The sequence below is a fragment of the Hippocampus comes genome, unplaced genomic scaffold, assembly GCF_001891065.2.
Source record: "Hippocampus comes isolate QL1 unplaced genomic scaffold, H_comes_QL1_v1.1 scaffold177, whole genome shotgun sequence".
NCBI classification, from domain to species: Eukaryota; Metazoa; Chordata; class Actinopteri; order Syngnathiformes; family Syngnathidae; genus Hippocampus; species Hippocampus comes.
In genome coordinates, this window is record NW_017806158.1 from 2,390,517 (window position 1) to 2,404,422 (window position 13,906).

At 39.9% G+C, this 13,906-nt stretch overlaps 1 protein-coding gene across 6 annotated transcripts in view; it reads right to left on the reverse strand.

Annotated features, from left to right (window-relative positions):
• Positions 1–13,906, reverse strand: part of abr (ABR activator of RhoGEF and GTPase) — a 77,142-nt gene that overhangs the window by 49,813 nt on the left and 13,423 nt on the right. For 2 of the 6 annotated variants that reach the window (XM_019895140.1, XM_019895144.1), the window contains exon 2: positions 2,710–2,873. In XM_019895140.1, the coding sequence (XP_019750699.1) occupies positions 2,710–2,873 (164 nt within the window). Of the gene's footprint in view, positions 1–2,709; positions 2,892–4,333; positions 4,469–13,906 lie in introns of those variants that run through there. The other 4 variants (XM_019895138.1, XM_019895143.1, XM_019895142.1 and 1 more) reach the window with 3 other exon arrangements.

The window sequence follows — 13,906 nt, forward strand, 5'->3', positions numbered from 1 at the left end:
CATGTGCAACTACAGCAAGCAAATTCCAATTACAGGTCACATGCTGCAGTAGGTCAATTGGTAACAATTTCACACATCCAGAAGTATAGGATACACTTACACAATTAAAAGCGAAAGCAAGACTTAAGACGTATTGGCGTGATGGAGCACTGTCCATTTAGCAGAAGCTCTCCTCATGCATTTTACCCTGTACAGGAAGTGGGATCCATTTATTGCTCTGCCAGCTTCCCTACAGATTAAACGCCCATCCCCTCGCCCTCACACACACACACACACACACACACACACACACACACACACACACACACACACTAAAATATTTGACCCAAACCCCATTTGCGGGCCATTTGTGCAAACTAAAGTTGCAAAATCTTTACTAGTTCTAATAATAATAATAATAATAATAATAATGGTAAAGGAGTATGGAAGTGATGCTTTTATTTTGAAGTAAATTTTCCTTGTCTTGCCTTGTTTTTTGTGCCTTCATGCAGCGTATGCTGTGAACAAGAGCTAAGGATAATGGCTCCGGGGCTCAAGAACAAAAATTTGAAAACTGGCCAAATATTGCTGTTATGCGAGTTATATGACCAACGGTTGAAATATCCACTTTTAGAAAACTGCAGTTGCTTGTTCATGTCATGCACAATGTGATGGCAACATCATCATGGTTAAAGGAGACAATCTTGCTACTCTCTCTTCTACAGCTACACACCTGCCCGGCGCCTCAGGTCTGCGGACCAGACATTATTAGAAGTACCAAGAACTAAACGGAGGCTCAGAGGGGATCGAGCCTTTTCTGTTGCTGGTCCCTCTCTCTGTAATGACCTTCCACTGAACATTCAGCAAGCCTCCTCGCTGCCCATCTTCAAAACCCGCCTCAAAACTCACTTGTATTCTTTGGCATTTGACTCAGCATGACTTAGATTTGTTCTTGGTTTTGCTGTTCGGTGCTTTCTACCGTCTTTATTACCGATTTGCTTTACTGTTTGTTGTATATGTTGAATTGCTCCATGTACAGCACTTTGTATGCAGCGATGGCTGTTTGAAAGTGCTCTATAAATACAGTTGAGTTGAGTTGAGTTGAGAGCTAAGCTTCAACCAACACGCAGGGCACGAGGGGAAAAAAAGCACCTCCTGTTTGCAAAGTGCAAATGTGACGGGAGCTATGGTGTATTTTGATTGAAGACGAGAATTGTGTTAGGTTACATATGATTGTATTATTATTATTTTATGTTCAGTGCATGTTTCATGTTTTGTGTACAATTTTGTGTACATTAAATTGTACAGTTTGTAGTTTGCTTTGTTTTACTGATGTCTGCAGCCAAGCCAGCATTGTGAATGATAATCTGTTCTCAATGTCCTTACATGGATAGATTGATGAAATTTTTAAAAATAAAAATAATAATAAACACATGTCATGCAGAATGTTTGCATGCCGGGGACAGAACCAGTCTATGCAGCAGAGAGAAATGTCAAGAAATTTCAAATTTATCTTGTTTTGCACAATGGCTTATTAAACTATTCAGTTAACACGATTTAGTTTTGAAGTGCCTTCTGGTCCACCTTTACCACATCAAGCCACTAGATGGAGGCACTGTTAAAAAAAAAAAACGAGCTCATATATGGTTTCATTACTTCACTCTGTTAATCTACAATGCTTATTTATCATGAGCAAATATAGAGCGCCTTTCTTTGCCCCCCAACTGGGGAGCAGAGATTTAAGAATTAAATGCATAGGCTGATTGAAGAGAGCAGGAGATTAAGGAAGAGCGTGATGATAAATAAAGAGACAGAGGAAGATATCAATTCCATTTGCTTCATATCAAACAAATAATAGGGCTGTTGAGGTATTTGAAGATATAGTCACATCCACGGAGACTTCACATTTGTTTCACACGCATTCAAGTACAAAAGTGGTCATGCTTTGAGGGAGAGCGTCATCTGGCTGCATTGATTGAAGTACATGATTCAACTTATATATTGTTTATGGTTCATATTGTGAAGAATTGTTTTAAAACGTTATAAGAAAACAATGTATTGTTTGAGACAAATATGAACAGCCATGATATTGAATCACAAACCGCGGTATAATCAATAATCGTGATATTCAATGTAATCGTCACACAAGTGTTGTGATTTGAATCAAATCGGGAGTGAGTCAGTAGCAGTTTATTGGTCACAAAACAAAATGTAGCTCATTTAGAATATAGATGACATTTGGAAAGAAGTGAAACTTACAGAGCATTATTAATGGTTTGGCGAGGGAGGATTAGCAAAATGTCTAAGTCAGTTAACTGGGAGTTAGCGACCAAATCTGAATGGCTTCACACCCCAACTGGCAAATTGATGCTTGTGGCCTCCTTGCCCATCTGCATGACTGGTAATTTCCTGCTGATCTGAAAGAGCCACCTGCAATGCGCTACAGGCACTCCAGCTAATGTGGCTAATCGCGAACAATTACAGAAGGTCTCGATCCGGTGCTTTGCTTCGAGGAAGAAACGATTGACAGCCCACAAGAGACACTGGAGTGAATAAATCCAATGTGACACTTCTAACGATAATAACAACGAAAACCTAATGGTGATCAATGGCCGCAAGTGATTTCACCTCAAAATGTGATGCGTTGACTCTTTACAACGCTTCTTTCGGTCCCAAGGAACTAACAAATTATCTTACTGTGTGACATGTTAAGTGTGTGTGCTCTCTTACCCCAGGAAGAAGACCCTCCGGCGGTGTGGGGGAGACCATTACTCCATCTGGTCCTTGGGGTGTGCACAGCTGGGGAGACATGGTGGGGGATTCATCTATATAGGGCAGCGTCTCCGAGCCATCTTGAGACTTGCCATCCTCCGTGCCGTCCCCTTCGTAGCCATCTGTGTTGTAGTTAAAATCTGTCAGAAAGCGTAACACAGAGTTGACATTTCCCTATGAAGGAAAGGGGACATTTTGCTAGCAAAGTAGGAATAACAAAGTCAAGGTTTGGTGTTTATGATGACGGAATATTCAAACTCAATGGCAGTAAAAAAAACAAACAAACAAACAAACAAAAAAACAAAGAATAAAATTTTATGTCAACATTCCTTGGGTGTTTAAGTGAATCCATATCATATATTATACATAATAATACAGATATAAATAAATACAGTACATAAAGGAGATGAAAAGCATCATACGCAAGACAATTTGTGCTCCCACCTGTGCCATAGCCTTGACAGGTGCAGTATTGATGTATGAATGTAAACAGCACCAACTAGCTGCAACATCTTCGCAGCAGCTTGAAATAGGCACGCATGACTACAAACGCGCAGGTGACAAGCTGTCAGTTAAGATAAGATAAGAAAACCTTTATTTGTCTCACAATGGAGAAATCCCCAATGAAAATTAATGAACCCCGTTCACACACTGTTGCAAAACGACATAAGGACACTAATTTGCATAAAGCGCATACGCATCATCTGCTTATCTAAATGTGTATTTACTGGTGGGAGGATGCAAGGGTTGAGAGTTTCTGGCTACTGTCATATAAACTTCATTGGAGAGGCTTTACTGAGCTTATTCTCCTGAGCAGAACACAGTAGCAGTTGAGTTTTACAGCATTCATCCGTTTTAGCAGAGGCTCGGTCCATTTTCATTGTTCACTAGAATGCTGACCAACCACACGCAAGCTGAACTGTATCCAGTGAGGAAACACCCTTGCCCTTTTCACACTGTCGGCTGAGATGGCCAATGGCCCCTGCAAACAGGCTGCTCTGGTACCGTTGGGACGACAGACTGTCACACATCAGAGTGCCAAGAATGTCCAGCACCCGGCCGTCTGACACACATCACAAGCCAATGTCACCAGACCAGCCCCTAGTCATACTCAAATAAAAAAAATTGAAATCCCCACATCTACCATTTGCATATGAACTAAGGAAAGTCACACCGAGCACACGGTTTAAAAATCACAATGAGAGTAAACAAGAAAAATTGCCCAAAGAAACTGCTTTTGATGATGTTTGAGCAAACACAAAACAGTTCAGGATATATGCCACCAATTGCCCGAAGACAGCTGGAATAGGCTCCAGCATGCCCGTGCCCCACGTTTGGATCAGTAGCTCTGATAATGGATTGCTGAATATACAAGTTTAATACTTCTATATGTTTTTTTTTTTGTCCCACACTAGAAAATATTGAATACTGTTCAGCTATATGAAGCACTTTATCAAAACCCTTTATCATTCCAAAGGGTACTGTTTTAAAAAAGCAATAACTATTGCATTGGACAAAAAAATATATCTTTACACCCGTACTGGTAACACATTGAAATAGTGGTTAGCATATGTCATCTCACAGCTCGTATCTCGGCTCCAGCCTTCATGTGTAGAGTTTGTTGCTCTACCCGTGCTTGCACAGGTTTTTCCAGGTACTCTGACTTCCTCACACATTCCAAAAACATGCACGTTAGCTTGTCTGAAATCAATCGAAATAATTGGCGAGGCTCTAGTCTGCGACTAATTTGGGCATGCAGGTACCCCAACGTCACAATGGTGCAACTGAAAAAAATCTGAGGTTGTAACCACATACAACCAGCCTCCTTGACTCACAAAGCATCAAAGCCTGACTCTTTAATTCATCAAGTGACATATATCATGGTCTCAGCCAACCAGAGTCAGGGAAGGGCAGGACGCTCCTCATTTGGCCATAGTCCAGATTTTCATGTTTTTTGGGGTTTTTTTAACAGCATTGCTTGAGGAGCATGAACGGAAACATTTCACTGCATTGTACTTTGTACATACGTGTATATGAGAGTGTACATTCCTTGACAATTAAGTTTTCAACCAGATATTTTGAACAATGTTTTTTTCTTTGGGTAGTTGTGTTTTATTTTTAGTTTATCTTAAACTCATTTAATACATTTTCTATTATCATTTCTATTATTATATCGACTGATGTGCAATACATCGTAAACTATTTTCGGCCATTACTGTATCGGCAACCCAGTAATATGCCTACTGCAATTTCCCACTCAGTATAGTGAAAAATAAATGTGACTATGTGAGTGTTGAATGGCTGACGTGGGCTGCTCCACGTCACTGTCATATGGTCATCAATCAGAAGGTGACGCTGGGGAAATTAAAATCCTTTATGAAAGTCTGTCTGTACATCCTGGAACTTTTACAATGCTCATCATGGTGCAGTATTTCAACAGCAATAACATGATATGGGATTGAGGCGAACGAACAAATGTTGTAAAACCACCTTAAAACGTGAGAATGTGAACGACAGGAGATTCAGTCAGTTAACAGTAAGACATCTATCCTGTAAATTGCAGTTTCAGCTACTTCTAATGATGCTTTTGGCAAGGGATTTAAACATTAAAAAAAAAACACTTACACCTAATTTGCTGCTTTATTCAGCTTCCCCTGCATTTTATTTCCACTGTAGCAGCCTTGTGAATCACCAGGTGCTCAAACATCTGTCTATTCAGGAAAACACACGCACACACACACACACACACACACACACACACACACACACACACACACACACACACACACACACACACAAAAGTGGAAGACAAATAGCCGCAAGTCACATTAGTGGAGCCAAAGCAGTACACATTGCAGGCCACTTGCCCCACGAGACATCTCGGCAGCGATCAATCTCACTACATTGGCACGTGAATAAAACCTCCATTCACAAACTCCGTGTTATCACTCTCAAACTGGCGCAAACAGTAATGGACACATTCACGCACAGGGAACATTGAATAAGAGTTGTACGTACTTTGCAAGGAAGCTACCCAAGGGTGGTCACTAATAAAAATATTAAAAAAAATAACATATGGCTATATGAAAAAAAATATGCATTTAAATAGGCAGTAATGCTTAGTTTTGATTGACACCAAGTTGTTTTTTAACACTATGTTAATTACACTGACTGCAGTTTATATTAGTGTTTTCTGCAGTGCTGTACCTCAAACAGATAACTATTGTGAATATGATGACACTCATGTTGCTAAATTGGCAACGGATATATAAGCCAAAGTTCCCAGTAGAATGCCACCAACATTGCAAACCACGGGAATAGTTAACACCCATCTGACACTCTCAATCAAATTTGATAATTTTATCTTTGTAAAGGCATGGTTTTATGTGATACACCTCTTGCATGAGATTCGATTCTATACGATAGCACAAGTGGTCAAAATATACATTTGATTGCTAGAAGCAGTGTTTTGAAAACCTCTGAAATAGACCCGCACTTGAGATATTCAGTCATTTCCCCCTCATGATCGAGGTGATAATGGGCTACCTATAGAGCTTTGATAGAAATATGCTAAGTGCACTTCAGAGGTCAATAAGCTGCTGTGACTCACACACATCGGATACCGGATTGACGAGCGCTAAAGGAAGTACTGGTACTGACAGGACTGAAACGCCTCTTCGAATGAATGACATTTCCACAACAGCTGAATATCTTCATGGGCCATATGTCTGTAGGTAGACAGAGATAAGACAACCTATTCCACGCATGATTTGCTCTTACCCCCTGACATGTGCAACCCAAACCTCGTGGCAGCCAGTCGCTATATATTGTAATTGGCTACTCGAAATCCCAAGGGTTCGCGCTGCTTGGTTACAAGCGTGTTCTTCCTTAGATGAGAACTGTCATGTGTGGGAGAGCGTTCAAGTTCCTTTTTTTTTATTTTTTTTTTTTTAAACTAACACTATGATTATCCATTATTGTAATACCATTTCATCTTTGTGGTTCTCATCTGTGTCCAACTGTTTGTGAAACGGTATGTTAGAACAATCGTTCACATGCAAGAGCTATTACAAGCAAGGAAACGCCCACATGGAGCACACTCTGTGCCGTTCAGCAGATTTAGCGTGTGGGCATCGAGACCACAGTCGTTTCGGCGCGCTAATGGAAATTGTCTCAAACTGTGCAAGGGAGAACAAGAATGAGGGAATCTATTAAAATTAAAGCATCTGTCGACAGCCCTGCGGGCAACGCCACTGATGATTGCGCTGTCTGCTTACTACACTCACTCGCTCAATTTGAATACTATGCAGAAGTAAGATGACACCAAGAGCAAGGAGTCCTGTAGCACCATATGAAAACGAGTCGGGAGAAACCAGATGCTAAGCTCTGATGTTAAAACGGAAGAGTAAAATTCGAAACGCACTCATTACTGCAAAGACAACCACCTAGGTTGAATCAATCACAATGGAGATATTCGCATTTGCCAGTCTGTGTTCACAGACAACATCATCACCAACAAAAGATGATCAAAATATTTGCACCTTTCTGGAGCATTAAGGCACAAGGGGATTTCCTTTTGTTAAAAAATAAATAAAATTAAAAAATTAAAAAATAAAAATACTTTGGAAATGAGAAACCAATGCCAATCCGTAACCAATTTGGTCATTGGTGCAAACACCATGTCTTGCAATATCCCCGAAATTATGCAGAGTGATTTCTTTTGGTTTACAAAAACACAGACATTGCATTGCATTAATATTCAGAGTCCTATTTATTAAAATTGCCTTTTCTTGACTTCCTATGTGTTTTATTTTTGTTTAGAACCACCAGTGTGGCTTCTTGCTTTCCATTGCTTGTTTTGTGCATTGTTGCCTGTGTTGCCTTTTTGATTTATTATTATTATTGTGGCATGGGTGGCATGTGTGGCTCATTTGACTTCTTGCTCCCTGTGTGGAGCTTTTTTTTTTTTTTTTTTTTTGGGGGGGGGGGTATTGCGTTTGTTACTCATTTAAATTCAATTCGTTTTTATTCAAATTTTGACCTTGTTAACCACTGGTTTCAAGCAAGGAGAGTCAAACAATAACAATAAAGAGAATGTTTGTCTTTAGAAGTTTATCCATTGAACAAAACCCATCACTCTAAAGTAGGATATTGAGGCCTCAGAGTGCGGCTATTCAACTAAAGGCATTCAGACAGAAGCTCTTCTGGTATGAGTTTGTTAGTGCACTGGATACACAGAAAGGAACAGCCTTGTGTGCGTATCGCAACATTGATTTTGAGCATGTTCCATCGACAAAGATGAAGGTTAAGTGGTCACTTACAAATAAAGAGGGGACTGAGAGGATGCCAGGGAAAACATGCTGTCATTATGACGCCATCCATTTATCACATACCGCTCCAAAGGAAAATGAACCTTGATGCAGCTGAAATTTCTTGCGAGAGCAGCCAGTCTGGATGCAAGCAGCGATGCCCGACCGCGATAGACAGGGCAACCAACGGGCAACAGAAGGCCAAGCTACACTGAGGCCATCAATCTTTAATTCCAAATTAACTTCAAATAGCGGAATGCTAGAGCGAGTATTTACAGAGCAAGATTTAGATCTGTGATTCCCTAAGTAGTTATGAATTTCAGTCTCATTTTTCAGAACACCTGAACTAATAAATGACCTAAGGTATAGATGTTTGGTCAAATGTTGCTCCAAAGCATCCATCAACTCTCTCAACTCGTAATAGCCTCATCTCTCTTGAGCTGATTCTTGCTCTCTCTCTCTCTCTTTCACCCCCCATCTTCTTCATTCCGCTCGACTACCCTGAATGCTTAATCAAGGCGCTTGCCTTCCGGGAGCATGTAAACACATTGGTTGCGCCATTGGTCGGGAAGGGCGATGCTCCTATTAGCCCATTGGCTGAAGGGAACGTGGCATGGACGGCAAAAGAAGATGGTTGGCGGTTACGATGATCACCTCTGACGATGGCTGCCAACTAACATAACAGAAAACACACACACACACACACACATACACACACACACACACGGCGCCCCAGTCCCTGAGGGCATAGTGTTATTCCCCCAAAGATCATCACAACAGCAGAAATACACAGACACATGACACACCCTCTAACATCAGGCATAACAAAGGATTTTCAGAGCATCACCCATGTGACGATAGAACATTGAAAATGCCATTGAGAAACGTATAAAGATTATACTGATAGCTGCAGTAGAACCTACTTAAGTGGCAGAGCAAAAATCTTATCCTTATCCTCCTCGGAAAAGTTTGTATTTGAGGTGAGCATTTGATCAGATGACCTTGATAGACTATGGGGATAATTCAGAGAGTAAATCAATGCATTGTTTCTTTTTGGTGTTTTTTTGATGTTATTCTATTTTAATGCCAGTTTCACATTGAACAAAATATACTGCCTTGAGGAGCTGCTCCCATGTAGTTCTTCAGGCCATGAATTGGTTAACACTGAATTGACCGTACCACTGCTGGTCTGTTTTTCCTGAACAATTAGATTTTTTCTTCTCAAAGGTTTTAGGCTCATTTAATTAGCCGCCCTTTTTTTTTAATTAGCAAATGGGACTCCACATGTATAGTTGTAGAACTGATCATGCGTGTGGCGGGCATCACCTTTTTTCACCATTATAGTCATTTCAAAGGCTTTTTTTTTTTTTTTAAACCCTTTGTCAGAGAAAAGGTCAAGGCGGCAAGTGGGCCATCACAATATATAAAAGAAGCCATTTAATTTGGCTGCACTATGTATTCAAGTGGATCAACAATTGAAAGCATAACAAACTCCAAATATTTCTGAAATCAAATCAGCACAACAGTCACACACATGGATTTATTTGCTGTATGTTTTCATGGAAGGATAACAACAAAACCAGCTGAGTGAAAAGAAGCATCTATTATTCATATGGTTTTCACTGAATGAACCCTGACAGACTTGGTTCAGAGGCGCATCATCTTGGCAGACAGTCCAGAAGACAGAGCAGCCAAATTAGAGTTTTGACTTTGTTCCACATCTGCCCCTCACTCTTTTCAACTGCACTCATATTCCTTGGGGGGGGCTTGGTTGGGACCATAGCATAAATAAACGCGGCTGTCTCAACTGCAGTAACATCTTGCACACATTCAGTAAACCTGCACTGATCAAGTGAGATACCATGTCAGAACCAAATAATAATTCAGACTTTGAATGGATAATAATCCGCTTTAGATTGACACTGTCTGAGAAGCCTTAATTCAAATGTGTATTATTACCTCCATCCATCCGCAAACTGTATTATTTTAATCACAATTTCTTCTTTGTTGGTGCTTAACAAGATTGCACAAACACCTCATCATCAATTTCTATCTTAAAAAAAAAATTTGTGTTGGGGTGGCACGCTATGGAAGAAGTGATTACATTCTAGGTAAAATATTTTTAAAAATACATCTTAAAATATACACAAAACTGTCAGCATTTCCCTACAACATATTAAAAAAAATTCTCTTACTGTTGTGAGAAAATGAGACCTCAAAGTGGATTATGTAAGAAAGGACCAATGGGAGGGAGGAAGATGCTACAAGACAAAGCAGAAAAGCCTTGCATGGTAGCGGCAGTCCAGATTATGGTATTACATAACTCTGCTTTGGGCTGACAAAAAGACTTTCTCCATTGGAGTCGCAGTGCGTGTGTGTGTGTGTGTGTGTGTGTGTGTGTGTGTGTGTGTGTGTGTGTGTGTGTGTGTATACAACCTGAATATCTGTTTCTATAGCTACCATGCAGACATTTGCTTCATCTATTGATCAGAATAATGGAGGTGAGAAGATGGAGCTGGAAAAATTAAACGAGCGCAATCATTGCATAGGTTAAATGACACGGTATACCAAGTTACAACTTGGAACTGCACGCGTTATGCCTTAAGTAAGGAACTTCAGTACCAGAAGTTGACATTCAATCTAGTTTCAATTTGTTTTTAAGATTGATCTGAGAGGTTTGAAAGTGGTTGGATTATTGTGTTCGTAATTGACATATTATGAGATTATGATCTGCACTCAATGGCGTTGCCATCAAGGTTAAAGCCATGGGCTGCAAAAAAAAGATTGAGGCACGAATTGAGTGGGTGATTTGTTCCAAATTGATTTTGTTGGGTGAGATGAATGTGATTCGCTGTGGCTCTGCTGGGACGCTATTCAGAATGCTGTTTGCAGTCGCAGGTCACGTGCCAGCCAAATAACTGCGAACATTAAACACTTAGAGACAGAACTAGGACTGGGTCAAAGTCAGCCAGGAGCAGCAGTGAGGTTGGCTGCATTTATCACAAATGATGGGCTGCTGACAGGAACAAAGGTTTGTCAGCCTCTGGTAAATATTCGGTGTAGCTGCAGCATGGGAAAAACTATAAAAGGACTGTAGGAGTGAGATTTGAATGAGGCATTGAGTAAAGCACCTTATTCCCTGAAGTAGGAAAAAAATGTCAGAGAAAATGAATTGAGACATAGTTGATTAAGTACTACAGCTCAACAGCAAAAGCAGTACCACACACAACTTTTATCCATGCCATTACAAATCTGACAAAACTAAACGACAGTGTATCCCCGTTCATCGCAGGTGCCATGTTTTTTTCTTTTTCAAGGACTGTCTTGAACTACAAGCAGCAGAAACAAGTGATTCTAGAGGCTGAATTTAGCCATCTATCCATCTTCTTTCCTTCTTTTGGAATAAGTTAAATAATATCATTCTTCCATGGGGGGGGGTTATCATGTTGCACCTATTCGCCCTCTTTGTCCTCACTAGGGTTCCACATACAGTAAATGACTAAATGATCCGCCAGTCAATCGCAGGGTACCCAAATGTAAAAAAAAAATAAAATAAAATAAAAAATAAAATCTTACTCACACAACTCCAATGTTTTGACCTACAATAATTCTAAAATGTTTCCCTTCTCAGATGTAAGCATATTGCGGCATGTTGTTTATACCCCACATAGTGGTTTGACAATAAGCGATAGATCACTTTACACAGCGACTTAGAGATGTGTGGTCACGGTTTAAGATCGAGCCATTAATGCTGGACGGATGGAACTTGCGCCGCACGGCAGGAAATCTACAACAGACGCATCTTTTGCCCATACATTTTGTTTCAGGAAGTGTATTACTGGTACACACCATTTACAACCACACTGGAGTCATGTTCCACAGAGTGATTCAGGGGCAACATAACAGAACAGAGGAAGCCTGAAGAGTAGCCTTGAGAAGCTAAAAGCCAGTAGGGTAATTCTATCATTCTGGTCTGTGGAAGACTCAGCGATAGAGGCACGTGTATGTGATATAGGAGGTGTGGATGGCAAAAGGAGGATGAAATGTCAGGTGCATTCAAGACCGTGTGCTTAAAAAGAGCTCAAAGTAAAGCTTGGATTGTAAATGCTGCTGTCATTGTTAAGAATGCACATACTAATGTTCACATCCAGCCTCTCACATAATTTAAAGTGTGAATTAGAACATTAATTGTTGGGACTTTATTAGCCATACTGGAACGAAAATAGCAACATGCCAAAATAGTACAGCAACTAAATGCAATGATCCCCATTGATGAAAAATTTGGTTATTACCTGAACCTACTTTATTTTTTTTTTTTTAAAAGCTCCCAAATGGAAGGTTGGGCAACGAGTTAATCTGGGGCAATGAAACATTCACTGTTATTGATATAGGTATACTGTATATCTTTTTTTGTGTGTGATTTATACACAAAACTGACAACTTTGCTTCTGTGATATATATATATATATATATATATATATATATATATATATATATATATATATATATACATACACACACACACACACACACACACACACACACACACACACAGAAGCTCAAATTTAAAATAAATAGTTCTACTCATGATACATATTAATTTCTAAACAAAGAAATGATTAATACCATTGTCACAAGCGAAAAATGAATCAGCTCAAAATTAGCATAATTTAACATAAGGTTGAAAGTAGAAGGGGCGCTTACTATAGCTCAAAATCTCGCTGCATCCATGTTGAAATAGTAGACAACCTCTATTATGTCATGCATGATATATTGTTGTTAGGGGTGGGTCATAACAACCAAATAATCAATTGAGTGATTGTTCAGAATTTGTTCACTGGGATGGAAATGATTGTTGGTCAATTGTTTCTGAGGCAAAACGACTTGACTATTTGGTAGCAACCAGCAGAAGCATCATGGATTCAATTTGGACTAATTTGCGGGCTGAAGAACAGTATGACATTAGCTATAGGAACCTGTGCTACAACACAGACGTCCTCCATGACAACTCCCCCAGGCAGCATTATTGTGCTATGACACTGGTCGGGAAACAACTTCAGATCCTTTTGAGAGAGATAATTGCATACAAATCTGAACTCTAAAGAATTATATTCATTAATTTATGGTTAAATTCCTCCACATTTGATCAAGGTTATTCAGTCAAATCCTCACCCTCAAGGCTGATGTTGCGGTATTGGTGTTGCAGTATCGGAGAACGTTTGAGTCAGATTAGAAGTACTGTTTTTTTTTTGGGGGGGGGGGGGGGTTGACAATAAATGGCACTTTTTTTTCATAGTGTGGCAGGACCAGCCACTTATACTCATATGCGGCTTGTATATATTAAAATAAGGGCCGAGACGAGCACCCAAAATTCCCGTTTCAGCATCATGTTCACTTTCTTTTGGCAGTTGGCAAATGGCCACCTCCTGTAACGTGCTAAGATGGTGGTAAGTACTTGCCAAATGCCCCAAAAAAAGTACAAGAAGAAGAGGACGAAGAAGAAGTAAAAGTAGCAGTCATGCTACTTTTGTGTAATGCTAGTTTCGCATGAGGCACAACAAGTATTTATTATTTCCAGCACTAAAAGATGTAATCATCGACTAAGATTCTACCTTTGGCTAAAATGCGACACAGGATTCTAGTGAAAAAAATAAGGTATATCCCCAATTGTTATTATCAGGGACAGTTCTTAATGAAGCTATTCAACAGTTCACTCAAAACTCATTCAAGCTTAATCCGGAGGCAAAGTGAGGGAATTAGGAGGAGGGAATCACTCCTCACAGCTGATGCACTGCCTATGTGTAGCCAAGTATAAGAAATATGTCAGAGAAACAACACTGGTCAGA